General features: G+C 35.8%; 1 protein-coding gene across 4 annotated transcripts in view; it reads right to left on the bottom strand.

The window, feature by feature from the left end:
* Dolk (Dolichol kinase) overlaps window positions 1-19,118 on the bottom strand; it is a 122,177-nt gene that overhangs the window by 31,466 nt on the left and 71,593 nt on the right. For all 4 annotated transcript variants that reach the window (XM_069833467.1, XM_069833468.1, XM_069833469.1 and 1 more), the window contains one exon: window positions 1,268-1,544. In XM_069833467.1, the coding sequence (XP_069689568.1) occupies window positions 1,268-1,544 (277 nt within the window). The remainder of the gene's footprint in view (window positions 1-1,267; window positions 1,545-19,118) is intronic.

Raw genomic sequence — 19,118 nt, 5'->3', positions numbered from 1 at the left:
TTCATTTTTTTTTTCTTTGGAGATAGAAGGGATGAACTTTCTGTCATCTTCTTTTCGTTTCACACTAGCTTATAACACTAATTACTAATAAAACTTAAATAACATAATATAGCATATTAAAAAAAAAACAGTTAACAATAAATGCAATCTGTGGCACAATACTCATTTGAAACAAAACAACAAATAATGATTATGTAAAATAGTCGTAACACTTGGATCTTTACCTACGAATTAAATTATTACAACCAAGCACAAAAATCAAAACCAAATAAATGTCACGTGTGCCTGCTTACTCGATCTGATAATGAAAGAGTTCAGGTGAGGGATATAAGCAGTGTCAGAAGCTGATTGGTTAACAGAGTTGCCATGGCAACTGTGTACGGATCGTTCTGAGCAACAACCATCAGAATTTATTCGTGTCTTGACTGCATAGTTTGCTGGTTTCTTTTAAATAGTTCACAATTGCTTACTACCAAATTCTTTCACATACACCAAATAATATTCATTCAGTTATCTTACAGATGTTTCAGAAAATTCAGGTAAAACTATCATAAATAAACAAGCACTAAAATCGAGAAATAAGTACAGCAACTTTCAACTGTGTCATTATGATGAGAGTCAGTTGCAACAAAGTACACATGTCGCCAACATGCAGGCAAGACATTTACCTGTGGTGTCGTCGCCAGCAGAAATTTGTTTTATTTTTCTCTCTCCCCCTCCATCATTGTGTTGCTGTTTGTGACAAAGTTAGGTAGGGTTTGATGAGGAGATACATTACTATCAATTAGACGCACTGTTAGTGTAAGGTTAGATAGGGTTTGATGAGGGACTATATTAGTGGCAAGGTTAGACAGAATTTGGTGAGGGGATATATTAGTGACAAGTGCTTCGCGCAAAAATGAAACAAGTGAATGTTACGTCCATTATTCCTTTGATATAATATTTTCGCTTCTCAAATTAGTGAACTTCAACTACACTTCCTGGACCTTATCATATTTAACCTTAATTTTGCTGTGATAACGTGTTATGATATCTTCGAAAATATCAATTACAAATTCCCTGTTATACTGCGTAAATCTTTCACTTGACTAGTGCAGTGAATTTTTAAAAAATATAGTAATGCATTTTATTAGCAACATTTCGATTCTCTTTTATTTAATATAGCTCAGTATGACCCGGTGACTAACAACGAACATAGTCTACGCTGCTGTACTGTCTGAATTATCATCCACTTGCTCCTAAACAACATAGGCAGAAGTGCACATACCTTTCCATTTTGTCTTTCCAATCAAAGTACCAAAGATACTGGCTGCAGTGTCGCCAATTCCGATAGTTAGCAATCCACTCATTAGAGGCAATAAATGTTGCCCTGCATAATTTTCTTCTGAAGAGACTGATGTATAAAGCCAGAGAGGTAGGGAGCAGCCAGCCATCAAATATATTGGAGTAAATGCAATTGAACCTACGTCCTTCTCATCTGCAAATACTTTGAAACCAGCTTGTAAAGCCTCGCCAACTGGAGGCATGTTGAGCACACGCAGCAGCTGTAATTTAACATAGTAAATACATATATTCTTATCGTAAAACAGCATCTATATATGAAGATAATTATAATTCTATGACAATATGACAAAGTGTGAAGAAAAATGATGAGGGGGAGAAAAGGAGGGAGGGAGGGAGAGAGAGAGGGAATGGGGATGGATATGGATATATTGACGTGACTGCAGTTTAAGTTTTTATGCAGATAATACTGTCCTGCATTTTGAAACTTTTTTTTCTGGTTATTTCGATTGAAAGGTAATTCTTACCAATTTTTAGTTCTAATTAGAAATGTACTTCCAAATTTTCCTATCACATAATTTTTCATAAATTACTTACACAGTATACAGTTTGCATTTGTCTGATGTCCTGATAAAAACACTTACTATGTTACTCACTAAAATTTCCAAAATTTTCAAGAAAATACAGTATTGTCTGAATATAGTGGACTTAGCCTACTTTTCAGTTCACATATGTATTTTAAATTCGCTACTATAATTTCATACATTATAATGCAAAGATATTTCATTTATACGTTATCATTTCATTATTATGCACAAACATTTTTAAAATTAATATCTTTCTTTTAACTGTTGCAATTTTATTCAATCTATTTTCGGTTTTTATTTTGTACTCTGTGTATAAGTTTTTTATTTTGAACTTACTATTGCGCAAAATGTAATAGTATCTTGCGAGCAAATGAACTTTGTCCTATATTGTTTCTATTAAAAAATGATTGATTTTCTAGTCTTTAACTGGATATTTATTAGGCTGTCATTTCTGTAGACATGTCTTCCAAAGTGGGGTTGCTTGTATTTTCATTAGAGAGGATCTATTATTTAGTAAAATTGATACACAGGCATCTGATTTCTGTGGTGAACAAAATATTGAAATCTACACAGAATAAATACGGGAAATGCCTGTTATTATTCGGTTGAGAAGCCTTTGTCATCCAGTCTGCTGTCAAAAAATTGGAAAGTTAGAATTTTTAAAACAGTTATATTACCGGTTGTTCTTTATGGTTGTGAAACTTGGACTCTCACTTTGAGAGAGGAACAGAGGTTAAGGGTGTTTGAGAATAAGATGCTTAGGAAAATATTTGGGGCTAAGAGGGATGAAGTTACAGGAGAATGGAGAAAGTTACACAACACAGAACTGCACGCATTGTATTCTTCATCTGACATAATTAGGAACATTAAATCCAGACGTTTGAGATGGGCAGGGCATGTAGCATGTATGGGCGAATCCAGAAATTAATATAGAGTGTTAGTTGGGAGGCCAGAGAGTAAAAGACCTTTGGGGAGGCCGAGACGCAGATGGGAAGATAATATTAAAATGGATTTGAAGGAGGTGGGATATGATGGTAGAGAATGGATTAATCTTGCTCAGGATAGGGAGCAATGGCAGGCTTATGTGAGGGCGGCAATGAACCTCCGGGTTCCTTAAAAGCAAGTAAGTATGGGATACAAATTGGTGGTGAGATATCAAATTTCATTATCTTATGGGTTTATAGGGCGCCAATGAGAGATTTAAAAAAAAAAATTATAACCAACTTATAATAATTACTGAAAAGACTTTACAAACCACATACTGTACTGTATTAGTAATCTGTGGTGACATAAACATAGATTATTTATCTATCAGAAAGCTTAAAAATTAAACTACACTCACTTCTTGAAACTTTAATCTTAATCATGCAGTAAGTTTCCCAACCAGAATAAAAGCTAGAAGTAGTACAGTCAACATATTTATAGATAAAAGTAGATTGAATTCCTATTCAACAGAACCTTTAATCAATGGCCTGTCTGATCATGATGCATAAATTCTAAGTTTTTTCAATGTGAGTGAAAAATTCCAAAGTATTAATATAAAAAAAGGATTATAAATGTTGAATCTATCGATCATTTAAATACATGTCTACAAAATGAATCTCCGGAAAAATGGTAACATTGACATGAATAGTAGCTAAATTTAAAGCTTTTTTTCATTACATTTACGAATTCTTGCAATGAATGTTTTCTAGTCAAGATGGTGAAAAAATTCAAAACTAAAAACATGTGGATAATTCAAGGAATTAAAATATCATGTATTACAAAAGGAATCTATATTTAATGAGTAGGGATAGTAATGATCCTCATGTTCTTAACTACTATAAGAACTACTACCGTATAAAATTTTATCAAAAATTAAAAAGTCAAAATGAATGCATCCGAATAAAAAAATACAAAATTCAGATAATAAAATTAAAATACTTGGGACATTATTAAAAACGAAACTAGTCAATATCCAAAGAATTAAAATATTTATTGTATTAAAATCAATGATTGTAAAGTAGGGGATCCAAAATAAATTGCAAATTATTTTAACAATTTTTATATAAAAATTATTGACAATTTACACATTCAAGATTATGCAGAAAACTCTGCAATTGGTTACTTAACAGATGAATTTAACACTAAATTTTCAGGTCTTAAATTTATTCCCACTACCGCAGATGTGATAAAACTTCTAAAAACAAAAAATTCCTCGCAAAGTTAAATTTTGCTTTGAATCAACTGAGAGTTATAGAAAAGCGACTGATTTCTTTGTAAAAATTAATGCACAATACTATACCTATCAAATGAAACAAGAACATAACTTCAGAGTTGTCATAAGAGGATTGCACCCTACTTGCAACACAGCTGCAGTAATGGAAGAGCTGAAGACATTAGGTTATGACCAAACACAGATGATTCTTGTTCGCCCTATTACCACTATTCTCTGTAAATCTTAAACCCAACGCAATTAATGAGAATATACACTGACTGGCAAAAAAAAAAAAAAAAAAAGATCATTTGAAATAAATACTAAAAGTCAAGTTTAAATGTAAATTATGAAGTAATCCCAGAAATAATATAACTGTAATTGTATTCAATTTAAAGATTACACTTTTATGAACTTGTGACATGTAAATTCACACTTTTCACACCAATTTTGAGTCAATGACCGTCATATGTTCATAAATCTACACTTTTGTAGAAATTTTGTAAAATTTTTCACTTAACTTTCAGCTGAATATTTGTCCACTCAACTTCACTGAAAATGATGTTGATGCACAAAACTTAAATTCACACTAACAATAACTGAAACAACAAACAGTATATGGTGTGTCCCCCTCTGGCCCTAATTACAGCCGCCATTCTCTCAGGCATGGTCTCAATTAAAGTTATGTCTCTCTGGTCGATATTGTCCCATTCCTCTCGGAGTGCCGCCCGCAGATCACCTAAGGTCTCTGGAACAGGATTACGATCTCGGATACATCTACCCAACCTATCCCAGAGATGTTCTACAGGGTTTAGGTCGGGACTCCGAGCTGGCCAGTTAAGACGAACAATCTCCAATGCATCAACATTGTGGAAGATTGAACACTGTATTATTATCTTTGACTTTATGTATTAATATCTTTGACTTTATGTATTAATATATTAATTGACTTTGTACTTGATCTTTGCGATGCTTAATATCTTTTAGCTTTTGTACTGAACTATGGGTAATAAAATGGTAGCGTCACCCATGACCGCAGCTCACTTTACTTCCAACCACTACACTATTTTTGGTGCCGAAACCTCGGGAAAGAAGAACAGCAAAAATGGAAGTGACACACAGTAAATAATGTAAAGGATAAAGTGCACATGAAGATTGTTCTACACCACTGCAGCCAAGAGAGGACAATTTACTACATCAGACATCGAACAATGGAGAACGGACAGCCATCGAGCAATGCACAAGACCGAGCAAGTTTTCTACAAGATAAGTTGGAGAATTTAGTATTACACATTGTACTGTATTGCATTAATTAGTGACAGTGTTACTCTACGCCAATTTATATTGTTCATTAGCTCAAGACTGTATATCACTTTAACCTAAGAGTCTGTGGAATTATTATTTTATTATATTACTTCGGCCATTGTTGAGAAGCAAAACGCCGCTGACGCTAACGGCTGTGATACACGCACACCGTCTATCGGCCAACTACGGAACTAAACCAAACCCCTTCTCACGCCATCTATTGGCCAGCCACAGAACTCTCAATACGCTCATTCAGTAAGAGAGATGAGATTCTAAACCAGATCACATTGTTACATAACTTGAAGCGAAGACGCACTCGAGAGAGAACAAACGCAACAAGATTTGTCACGACAATAAATGGCTTTGACGAAAATACATCGCTGGATGACTACCAACACTACTGCAGAAGACTACAAGAAACATTGGACAAACTTGTTCACCTAGATGACTCCATCCATGATCTCCTTTTGGATCCTGATTACATAGCTTTTAACACACATATCTTTTAAGACACATAATACGTTTTCCGACTTGGTTTTGTTCAGATAAGGTTCTTGCACTAATATAATGTCTATACTATTTTGTATAATAAGTTGGTTCAGATTGTATGTTGCCGCCATAGAATGTGTGTGTGCGTTTCTTTTTGTGTGTGTGTGTGTTTTTTTTGTGTGTGGATAACTTCATTTACATATAGGCTGGGCTGCAATGTCCTGGTCTAAGACATCATACTTTGGCTTATGTTATGGAATGAGCACTGAACTGGTTCGAATACTCCTGGAGAAAGAATTTTCTCATGAAATTTCGGCCAGTGTAGCCTATGTATCCACCAGTCTTATGATGAATTTGGAAAGCTACGATAGATAGTGAAATATAGTTTCAAAAATCAGCTATAATGGAAGGGAGGATCCTGGTGCTGACCACATGTTACTCCTATACTGGTTGGATGAACGTTCACCTCTGCCAAGGCATGTGAATATGAAGCCAGCAGTTGGCTCGTTGACCTTGGCCCTTCATGGGCTCCTTGTTATTAATGGAGAAAAATTCGCTCTGGCGCCGAGGATCGAACCCGGGACCCCCAGTTCTACGCACTGGGTGCTCTAACCACTGAGCTATACCGAAGTTTAACCCACCACACCAGAATTCCATTATTAACAAATGGTAACCACCACAGTTTGATCCGATGTGGTGGGTTGAACATCAACATACTAGATCAGTGGTTAGAGCACCCAGTGCGTAGAACTGGGGGTCCCGGGTTCGATCCTCGGAGCCAGAATTTTTATCCATTAATAACAAATGGTAACCATCACAGATAATTCTGTAGGAACAAAAATTTATACCGTAATTTCCCATAACTGTGGTCCAGGCACCCAACTATGGTCCAAAACGCATTATTTACTACTTAGTCCTCCAAGAGTTCGGTGTTTGCCATTTAAGGCGCCACTATGATGGAATTATGTTCCCCGTAGTTGCTTCTATCTACCATTACACATGGCAATGATATGGATGCTTAACAAGGTCAGTCTGCATCGTTCTATTGAATGAGTGAAGACACGAAATCATTCAGTTTGTGAATGTCTGTTTTATTAAGCTCTCCTCTGTAGAACTGGTAAGTTATAGATATATGATTCTTTGTACAATTAAATCTGGCTATATAGTGTTTACTTTCACGTAATAATTAGACTGGCAGAGGTTAAGGACTCTGCGTGAAAAATGTTTAACCTCAAGGCTACAAGCCAGTCCTCAACTATGTACCACGATTTTTCGTGGACCATAGTTGTATTTAATTTTGAAATATATTTTTTAATGAAATGTGAACAATTTTATTATTTACTTCTGCAAATACGGTATCTCAGTATATTCTAAAACACTATTTAACATTATAGTCTAGTAAATAAAGAAACAGGCTGTTCTAGCATCAATGGTACTAGCAGGAATAATGGTCCGGTAAAACGAAAACTTCAAGATAGAAAGATCACAACCATCCCTGTAAGTGACTATGAGAGCGATGAAATTGAATTGGATACAGATTATGATGTTTCCGGTGTACTGTCCATATTTACAGACAGTGAGTCAGATGTGGAAAAGAAGACGAAATCTGTTAAAATAATACCTAAAGGCACATAGTTATACGGTAGTTACTTATGAGGAGGAATTGTGGCCAGGAAAAGTTTTGGAAGTGAAGAACAATGGAGCTGTTGTTTCATGTATAGTAAGAAGCGGCAATTACTGACAGGAGGCAATATCCGCTATTAGTAACATCTGGGTGGCCACAAAATCAGTTGAACATTTGGAAGAAAATTGAAACAATTTGTAAGTTATTACACCTTTTAATTATATCCATTGTTTGGCATTGAAAATAATAGCGCAAGTGATAATAAAAAAGTTTTTTTTTCTTTTTTTTTTCTGGGAAGCAATGTTTTCTTCATTTCATAATGGGTTTTCTGATTCTCACCTCATAAAAGAAAAAAAAAAGAGAAACTTCAGGTGGCCCGGTATTTTTGCCGGTGAGTGTAGTTGTTCATTATTGCAGGAAAATGACTTTCAGATTTCACTTGTTTATTGTGTATTTATGCAATGTGTACTAATAAAAAGAATCCATGTACTTTTCGTTTACTTTTAATATTTCTGTGCTCGATTATGTTTCTACCCTTAAATTAGAAACTCTATTGATTTACGAATAATTACAGATCCAGCTATAGTCCATTATTGCTTTCAAGCATGAATATATAAGTGGACCATAGTTGGGCAACTCAGAATACAACTATGTACCAATGCTTATTATTTTTTCAACACTTGTAATTAAACAATTTCCAACACATATGTCAATATTTATTTAATATACACTTACAAGAGTCCGAAGCCAAAATTTCACTTAATCTGGAATATACCAAGAAAAATTTAACAAACGTGGGCCATAGTTAGGGGAAACTACGGTACTTAACATGGGCTATCGCGCAATGGATTACTTACATGCTGGGCCATAAGTTATTGTACACCTACCTACACACCTACTGATGTAACGAGTCTGTGTGGCCTCCATTGCTGTCACTGCAGATTTCAATATGTCTCCAGATCCTTTGCAACATTTTGTACCACTTCATTGGTGTTATGGTTGTGAAGGATCTCTCACAGCAGCTCGTTGCTCACCAAGTAGATGCAGTGATTATTGACTTTTCACGCGCATTCGATGTAGTCTACACATGACATTTTGTTGGTTAAACTACAATCAATGGGGATTAACTTCAGAGTACTCCAGTGGATAAAGGAATCTTTAACTTGTCGCACTCTGTCGCACGGGTGGGGGAGGAATTACTGAACCCAATAGAAATTACTTTCGGAGTCCCACAGGGGAGTGTCTTGAGGACCCTTCTATTCCTGACTTTTGTAAATGATCTGCCAGTTAACATCTTGTCCAGGGTTTGCTTATTCGCGAATGATTGTACCATATACAGGAAAATAAAAAATTATGAAGATACTACTCTTCTTCAGAATTACCTCAATAGAAAAAACGATTGAGCAATGACCAACAAATAATTAAAATAAATTCTCTAAAGAGCAAAGCCGTCAGCTTTACAAGAAAAAGAAATAAAATAATCGCATCGTATACGTTAGGGGATGAAACCATTCCAGAAGTTAACAAATGTAAATACCTAGGAATAACATTCAGCAGTGATCTCAACTGGGGGGGGGGGGGGGGGGACACATTACTGACACAGCAGGAAAAGTATGGAGAGTGTTACACTTTGTGACGAGGATACTAAGAAAAGGCTCTGATAAATCCAAAGAGATTGCATATAAGTCACTAGTTCGTCCAGTAATGGAATATGGTGCTGCATGTTGGGATTCTTACAGATTAGAACATATTAAGACATTGGAAAAGATTAAAAAACGGGCTCTCAAGCATTGTCATAATAATTCACCATTAAAATGGGATACACTCATGGACAGGAGAACGTGAATTTGATTATGCACAATGTTCAAAACACACAGAGGTGAGCTTGCCTGGAGAGAAATAAATAAAAAATAGGTTGCAGTGCCAAATTATTCTTCAAGGAACGACCACTCATATAAATTGAGGGAAAGGAGACAGAGGATGGACACTGGAAAGTTTTCTTTTCTTAATCGTACTATCAGGGACTGGAATGCTTTACCTACAAAATTACTAAAGGCTTTACCAATAACCAAAAATATATTTCAAAATAGGCTTAAGGACTTTACTAATAGACGGTAGTGTATTATACAGCTACTTAAAGGGTGTAATTGATGTTTTGTTATTGTGTAAGTGAAGTGTGTTTGTGTCAGTTAAGTTTTATCTGGTAGTGTAAAGTATTTGAACGGCAAAATGTTTTTGAAGTGTTAGTAAAATCAGGATAATATAAGTGAAATGTGTCGCAGTTCCAGTGCAGTGAGTGAGTTGTCAGCGAAATAAGTGTAGTGCTGAAAGGTGCTTGTGCACATATGAACATACCATACTCATGGGTTTAGTTCGAAGAGTTAAGATACAAATTAGATTTACTTTAAATGTTATTTTAAGCGATCGTGGATAATTTAATTTGGGATTATTATTATCATTATTATTATTATTATTATTATTATTATTATTAATACCTTTGGGGAGGCCGAGACGTAGATGGGAAGATAATATTAAAATGGATTTGAGGGAGATGAGATATGATGATAGAGACTGGATTAATCTTGCTCAGGATAGAGACCAATGGCGGGCTTATGTGAAGGCGGCAATGAACCTGCAGGTTCCTTAAAAGCCAGTAAGTAAGTAAGTATTATTATTAATTGTATTTTTTTATTAATTGTGTTTATTATTAATTGTCATTATTGAGTGTAATCAGTTACCAATTCCACTGGGTATTTACCCATTTGCAGTGTGAATACATACAGTTACCCTGAAAAAGAATGAGACGATTCTTGGTCGTTGGAAGTTAAAGTTCTACAGCGCAGTTCACTCGATATCGACGTAATGATACATAACATGACAAATAGTACAAGAATTGTTACAAGGACCACAACAAGGACAAGGACCAGAGTAAGGATCACGAAGAAGACTGCCATTTAAGGCCAGGATTTCACAACATAGCTCGAGTCACAAAATATCATTGCTTCTCTGTACCGAATGGCAAATGCCTGCTAAGGGATCTACATTCTGGACTGCTGCTGTCACTGTCTTGTCTCGTTAGCTCATATAGGAGCGTGTCGGTTCCACTGTATAACCGAAACGTCTCGTGTTCGATCCCGGGTAAAACTTTTTTTATTGAGGTGTAATTAATTTGTTCAGAGTTCCTCGACTGTCTAATTTGTCGAAAAATATGGAATAATTTATGCCCAATTTCTGGGTCTTACAAGTGGGCTGAACCTCGTCAAAAAAAAAAAATCTTACTTGGAAGTTAAAAGTATTCTTCCTCAAACAAAAATCATCATCATCATCATCATCCTTCACGAATTAGGCCTCTGTAGACCTGTTTCGGCCCCATCTAGCAGTCTTCTTAACGGTCTTCCTGGTCGACGATGTCCTCTAGGTTTATATTGCATCATAATTTTTGGGATTCTTAAATTTTCCATTCTTCTTACATGATCTAGCCAATTGAATTTGTATCTGGTGATTTTTTCTTCTACTGACTCTACTTCTAATTGTTCTAAAATTTCTTCATTCCTTTTTCGGTCTAAAAGAGTATATCCTGCTGTTCTCCTGAAAAATTTCATTTCCACAAAAATCATAAGAAACAAAAAGAGACATGTTAATTTAAAATCTTGTCCACATGCCATCAGCTTCTATTACAGCTCTAAGTCGATCCGGCATGGATGTCACAAGATTGTGGAATAAGTTCTGATCCCCGGCGAGATCTTCCCAGGTGTCAACAACTTGATCCCACAGTTCATTTCGATTTCGAGGGCGTCGGTGGACATAGGTGGCTATCCTTCTCTTTTGCAATTCCGCCCATAAATTTTCGATGACATTCAAAACAGGTGACTTCGGAGGCCAATTAATGATTTCGATCTCGGGTCTCCTTTGAAACCATCTTTGAATGCTTGCAGCATAGTGCACGGGATGGTTATCCTGCTGGAACAGCAATGTTCCTTCGGGAAAACGTTCTCGGGCGGAGGGAAGGAATATATTTTCCAGAATGTGCTCGTAAGTTCCCGCATTAAACCGGCCATCGATGCGTTCTATAACGCCAGGTCCATTGTAAGACATCCACCCCCCAACACGATATGCTAAAGCGCCCCGATCTTTCACGTCGGTGCACATAGCACTGGTCATGTCGAAGACCATCCTTACGATAGACACGGACAGGACCTTCGTAATCACTCGAGATGGTTGTTTCGTCGGAGAAAATTACATTTCTCCAATCGAAATCCACTCGATTGGTAGTGAAGACAAGATGGTCGACAGCTTGTGCTTCCCCCAATATTTCCATTTGCGCAGCCCTCCGGCTCCTAATACCACAGTTCCTCAACCTGCTGATCAGAGTCTGTGAAGAGCCGGGAAAGTTAGATGCTGCTCTTATTTCGTTAGCAGTCAGAAAGGGGTCCTGTCGAACTGTCTCGAATAAGAGAGCATCCTTTTCCAATGAAGAAATCCGCGGACGCCCAGGAATAGGGCGATTTTCGACCTCCCCTAGATTTTGGTAACGATGAACCCACCTCGCGGCTGTACTTCCAGGAACACCGACCAAACGGCCAGCAGATCTAGCCCCATATCCAGCCTCAACTAGAGCTAAAACTCGCTGTCTCATGTCACTTCGGTTCGCCATTACGATGAGAAATGAGGGATGACGATGATACTTTAGTGTAGACAATGACTATTTAACTTGATATAGAATTATTGAAATAACAGGCATCTTGCATAGTAAGAGTTAATAAATCAACCCTAAATTAAATATCTAAATAACAGGATATAACAGGAAGTCCAATTATTGCGAAATTAATCAAATTAAATCTAATTACATTAAGTAAAGAAACCCCAAGTTATGACACCACATTGCTACAGCTAAATTGTAGGTTATTAACATAAGCATGGAATAGGTCCGTGGTTGTGCGTTGGATGACAAAACCATCATCGATAGTTCGAATCTCGCGGAGGAATGTAACTTCTTGCTTTTTATAATGTAAATCAGACTTCTAACTACATTTATATTTCTTAGATTATTTATTAACATTTATAGCCAACATTGAATTTGTAAAGAAAAGACTTTAGAAATCTCATATGGAATTTGTGATCTGTAGTGACATAAACATAGATTATCTCTCAGAACTTTTCCGTAAAAGTAAATTAAATTCACTCCTTGAAACTGGAAACCTTAGTCGCAGAGTCATTTTCCCATAGCATACAAGCTGAAGTAGCACAGCCATTGATAAATGTTTTGTACACAGAATTAGACTGAATTCCTATTCGACAGAACCTATATAATCAATGGTTTGTCTGAACATGATAAACAAATCCTAAGTGTTTCCAATGTTATTGAACAATTTCAAAATATTGATTTAAAAACTAAGAAAGGATCGTAAATGTTGTATCTAGTGATTATTCACATTTATGTCTACAAAATGAATCTTGGAAAAAGATATATGATACTGGTACTACTGATATTAAGAGTAAATGTATTGAATTTTTCACTTAATTTCATAATCACTTCAGTGGATGTTCTCCATTCAATGTTGTGAAAAAATTCAAAAGTAAAAACATGTAGATAATGCAGGGACTTCAAAATCTCATGTATTATAAAGAAGAATCTATATGTAATGCGTTGCAATGTAATGATCCTCATGTTCTTAAATACTGCAAGAAGTACAGTGTAATTTATCAAAAATTATGAAAGAGGGAAATAGAATATATTTGAATAGAAAAGTACAAAATTCAGATAATACAATTAAACCTATTCGGAATATTATTAAATTTAAACTTGTAGATATCCTAAGAAAGAAAATATTTTTTTCATTAAAACCAATGATTATAAAATAGAGGATCCCAAATCTATTGCAAATTCTTTTAACGTATTATAGTATATAGTACAGAAATATTATTGACAACTTAAACATTCAAGATTTTGCAGAAGATATTGCAATTGGTTACTTAACAGATGCATTTAATAATTAATATTAATATATGTAATTAGTCAATAACTGCAACAGTGCTTTTTCATTCAATCATAACATGAATAAAATTGAATGCACATTAAATTAAACACTATTTCAAACACGTAGATAAAATAGTTAAAATTAACTGAAGGGGTGAGAATGAAAAAATCCAAAGCCATACTTTTAACAAAAATTGTTTTGTGCGAGTGCATTTCTTACACATATGGGAAAGCTATTTATAAAATATTGTAATAATTACTCAACAAATGACTTAGCCTAAGGACTCTAAACCTTTGTAAAAGTTTGTTTATTATCACATATATTTTTTAATTTCATTTTAATTGTTAGTTTTTAATATAATATGCATTTACATTGTATATGTGTGTATAAATACATTCATTAGATTAACGTTTTATAACTTGTAATTTTGTATTGTTTGCGATCATTAACACTTAATTTCAGGACTTTGTAAATCTCTATTTCAACGTTACTTAGCTATTTCAACGTTATTTAGACAAAAAAAAATAGTTGTGTAGACTAAGAATCAAACTCGCACTCTTCTACACAACACGCAGAAGTCTTACCGTCTGAGCTATTGAAATGACATGAAAGCGTTCCTTTCTGTGCGGAGTGTCGATCTAGTCATGAAGGTCCATTGTCGATTTAACTACACGATTTATATATATATATATATATATATATATATATATATACATATATATATATATATATTTATCTTTTATGTACATAATATTATCATATTTTTTGCAGTTTTTGAAGTGAATTTCGGAATGATGCTAGTAACAAACCAAATAGCATGAATTTAAGTAACTCAATATTCGTTATCTTATGTATCAGTGCTCTGGTCTCCAATCATGCGCAGTGTCTTACATCTGAGACTTAGGAATATTCAATCGTCTCATCCTTTTCCAGGGAAACTATACATACATACATACATACATACAAACATACAAGTTGTGCTCGGGCGTGGGTTCGATCCCCGCTTGGGCTGATTACCTGGTTGGGTTTTTTCCGAGGTTTTTCCAACCGTAAGGTGAATGCCAGGTAATCTTGGCGAATCCTCAGCGTCATCTTGCCAAATACCTCTCGCTACCACCAATCTCATAGACGCTAAATAACCTAGTAGTTGATACAGCGTCGTTAAATAACCAACTAAAATATACATACATACATACATACATTAGTTTTGTAGTGATTTGAGGCCACTATCTCTTAATATGTATCGCAAAACCAGGTGGCCCAGGTTCGAATCCCAGTTGGGACAAGTTACCTGGTTGAGGTTTTTTCCGGGGTTTTCCCTCAACTCAATATGAGCAAATGCTGGGTAACTATCGGTGCTGGACCCTGGACTCATTTCACTGACATTATCACCTTCATTTCATTCAGATGCTAAATAACCTGAGATGTTGATACAGCGTCGTAAAATAAACCAATTAAAAAAATATGTATCCCCACAGGCTGTTGTATGGTATGGTCAAATCAGGACTTAGTGGAGCCATGCTAATTGTAACAGTGATGTTGGAGAACCATGGCAATCACCTTCTTGGGAAGTTATCGTTTAGGATCTCATGAACATATAGTGTGAAATGGACTGGCACACCATCATACCAATACCATATTCGATCCATAACTCCCTTTTTAATCAATTTGGATCTTAAGTAAGCATTTTCTGTTAGGTTGTTTCATTAAGACGCCCATCAAAAAATATACTGCGGTAAATTGTATACTCATTTATAAAGAGGCCAATATAAAACTGTAGGAAACTGCTGAAGTAAGGAATGCTTTGCTACAGTTGTTCATAACTAAGTTCATTCATTCATGAAAACAGGTCGAAATGGCTTCACCAATAAGATCTTCAAGAAATGACGACACATTATTGAACAAGGTAACCAAGTTCTATTGCTTGCTTCTGTGTCAATTTATGAGGTGATTGATGGATTCAGCCAAGCTAATCACTCATTCACCTTAAATAAGTGTGATTTTTTAAACTCTCAGTAGCATAAATCAGACGGATTCTAAGATGACTACCTTTGATCTAAAAAAAATCGGTTGCTCGAACGTAAATGCCATGACAATGCACAAATAACCAGGGAAATGAAAAAGTATAATTTGGACATTTTAGGATTAGTGAGACAAAATGGAAGCCATGGCGAACATATCACAGCACAAGGCGAGTTTTTCCTTTATTGAGGAACAGACCAGGGGCGTATTTTGCGGGCTACCGGGGCTACCGGCGGTAGCCCAAGGAAATTACAAAAGAAAAAGTTTATAATATAACATAATGTAATAATTTTGTATTATTAGTTTTACCATAGTAATTAAAATTAAAGTAATTGTTAGATATATTTTGTGTAATAATAGGGTCAGCGGTAGCCCAAACCCTTTAACCAGTATACGCCACTGGAACAGACATAGGGGTGAAACGTGAAAGAAGCATAGATATACTCATATTACTGAATAAGCAGTCAAAAAGAAGCCTCATTGACTGGAAAGCAGTATCTGACTGAATTATCCTGCCACTCCGTACCAAATTACAGAAACTTACTCTAATACAATGTGATGCAGCAACAGAAGTAGCTTCAAAAGGGATAAAGAAGCTTTCTATGATCAGCTTAAAATAACTTTGATGAACGTAAATAAATCTGATGTAGTAATGGGTCAAATAACATGAATTTGGAACTTGTTATGAGTATACATGGTATAAGTATAATGGATGACAAGACTCTTTGAATTTTGCTCCAACCATGATTTAACAATAAGTGGCACATGGTTCTCGCACAAGAATATCCATATGGGGACAAGGGTATCAACAGACCACAGAACTGTATGTCAGTTTGATCATATTGTATTAATCAGTAAAAATCGAAGAAATCGTTATTGGATGTTCGAGTTTATAGAGGTGAGGATGTCACAGAACAAATCAACTAAAAATAACAACAAATTATAACAAGGATAAAGGAGCAGACAGAATAATATCTAACGTAGACTTACTCAAGAAGGAAGGTGTTTGCCAAGTGTTTGAGGAAAATTTACAAAAGGAAACAGAAGCTAAGCAAGTTACAAACAATCCAAATAATGAATGGAAAAAGATATGATCCATTACAGAAAGTTTGTGAAGACATTTTATACAAAATAAAAATTACTCGGAGAGACTGGATCACAGAAGATATGTGGAACAAAATCAGAGAACAGAAAGAAATTACAATGAAATTAAACAATGCACAGTGTAGACTGGTTGGAACATCATAGGTGGCATCACTCATGAGGCAACTAAACCAGGAGATAATGGGATAGAGTGGCCAGTTCCTTTCCCCCTAAACACTGCAAATGAAGAAAATGTTAAAATTAATTTAAGAGAATACAAAGTAGCAAATATGGATGTGATGAGACCTGCTAAAAGAGATAAAAGAAAATGATTAGATAATTTTGCTGGATTTGTACAGAATAACTATAAGGCTTGCAAATAAAAATTTTGGCTAGGAAGGTCACATACTGACACATCACACTCAGCATAGTGAAACACTACTTGATGTTATAACTACAAATAAGCCTGACTGTGTATTAAATCACGATCAGTGTGCAGCATTAGGCATATCAGGTCACGACATAACCTATCTCACATATTCTCTCAAGTGTCCCAAGCCAGCGCACAAAACTGTAACATTCCATAACTTAAAACATGTTGATGATACAGCATTAACTGCAGATGCGCTGAAAGTAGCGTAGCATACTATCTTGACATTATGGACAGTAGACGAAAAAATTGACCGAATTAATGAATATATATTATCGTTATTCGACAATCACGCGCCCATTCAGACGAGACGTGTTAAGAGAGCTCCTGCCCCCTGGATGACTACAGAAATCAAGACCCTAATGAACTTCTAGAGACTGGCACATCGTAAGTACAGACATGATAAAATTGACGCAAATCTTCAACATTATAAACAGCTACCAGTATGAAACAAAGCGACTCAGGCAATAAGAAATGCAAAACTGAGGTTTTTCCATGAACTTATAACATCGGACTCAGATTCAGCCAACCTGTGGAAGAACTTACAAACAACAGGTTTAGGGCACAGCAAGACTCAGGTAGACGGGACACCATTCACAGTAGACACACTGAATGACCACTTTGTTTTGACACAAACAACGGGCGTGAACGAAACAACAAAACAACATACAAGTGACGAACTAAACAGTATTACCCTACCAGAGAGGGAAAAGTTTCACTTTCTGTACCTCTCACATGATGACGTAAAGAAGGCAATAAAGTGTATTTCGACCAAAGTTGAAGGATCAGATAGGATTGGAATAAAACTGCTCCAGAAAATTATTGATGTAATACTACCAACCTTGACCCACATTTTTAACGTCTCACTCATAACCTCTACATATCCTCGACTTTGGAAACAAGCCCTTATTAGACCTATCCCGAAAAATAAAATTCCTGAATCCCCAAATGACTATAGACCAATTAGCATCTTGCCAGCTCTGTCAAAAGCACTGGAGCACGTAGTACATAAGCAACTGACTGACTACCTCAATGAGCATTGCTTACTTGATGACTACCAATCTGGTTTCTGTGCAGGACATATATAATTTATTTCAAGAAATAGTCTGCCCAGGCATCCTGGGTTGCCAAAAACACAGAATAACACACATATAAGAATAGTAATGATTACAGTAAGATAGATGAGCCAAATTTAAATGTGAACTAGGAGCTTAAGTTTAAGAAATAATAAATTTGTACATATATTTGTAACAATCACACACTAACGAATAGAAAAGGGGGGGGGGTATTATGATATTCCGTATAAATGATTTTTCAGAATTGCCACAGACCCTTTAATGGTTGAAGTAATTATTTTTGGAATGATGTCATGGATTCCAAATGTTTTGATAGTGTTTACAGTTGCTCGTGGGATGGTGCCCCTCGCTCCGATCATTAAACCATGTACTTCCCAGGTGCCTTCCATCTGATATTTTTCTCGAAAATACGGAATAGTAGGCTCATAAATTTGTTGTTTTTCTTTGTTGACCTCGGATGGTTGGGTCTGGCTCATCTCAAATCTAACAGTTGGGTCCAGTATAAAGCCTTTACTATTAGTCTTGTCTAGAGCCACGATGTCCGCTCTTCTAATTCCGCCGCCTTCAGACGCAACGCAGTGCACCTCTTCATGGACCTCGAAGGATTTGTTTCTAAGGGCTTGTGCTATTAGTTTTCGGATGTTATGATGGCGTGAATTTCTCAGGAGTTCTCCATGCTGACAGGATCCTAGGACGTGTGCTAAGGTTTCAATCTCGTTGCAGTATCTGCAACGGAAACCGTACAAGGATCTCCCATGAAGACTTCTCACTGGTGCTACGTTAGCATTCATCTTAATTGCGTCCCGCCATTCAGAGGAAGATAGACCCTCCTTAGAAAAAATCCATTTATTTCCGGGAGTATATTCTTGAAATAAAATAACACCTTTTCCTTTATGTGGAAGCGCACACCATTTGTCGTACTCTTGTTTCCTAAGATTTTGTCGTAGTTTATGGACATTGATGTTACTTATATCCAGATCTTCAGGTGGAATTTTTAACTTCCTGGAACATACTTTCTTTTCAGCTGCTATGTTCCTTGTAGAAACGAC

This window comes from Periplaneta americana, chromosome 8 (assembly GCF_040183065.1).
Source record: "Periplaneta americana isolate PAMFEO1 chromosome 8, P.americana_PAMFEO1_priV1, whole genome shotgun sequence".
Taxonomy (NCBI): domain Eukaryota; kingdom Metazoa; phylum Arthropoda; class Insecta; order Blattodea; family Blattidae; genus Periplaneta; species Periplaneta americana.
This window is presented reverse-complemented; position numbering and strand designations above follow the sequence as displayed.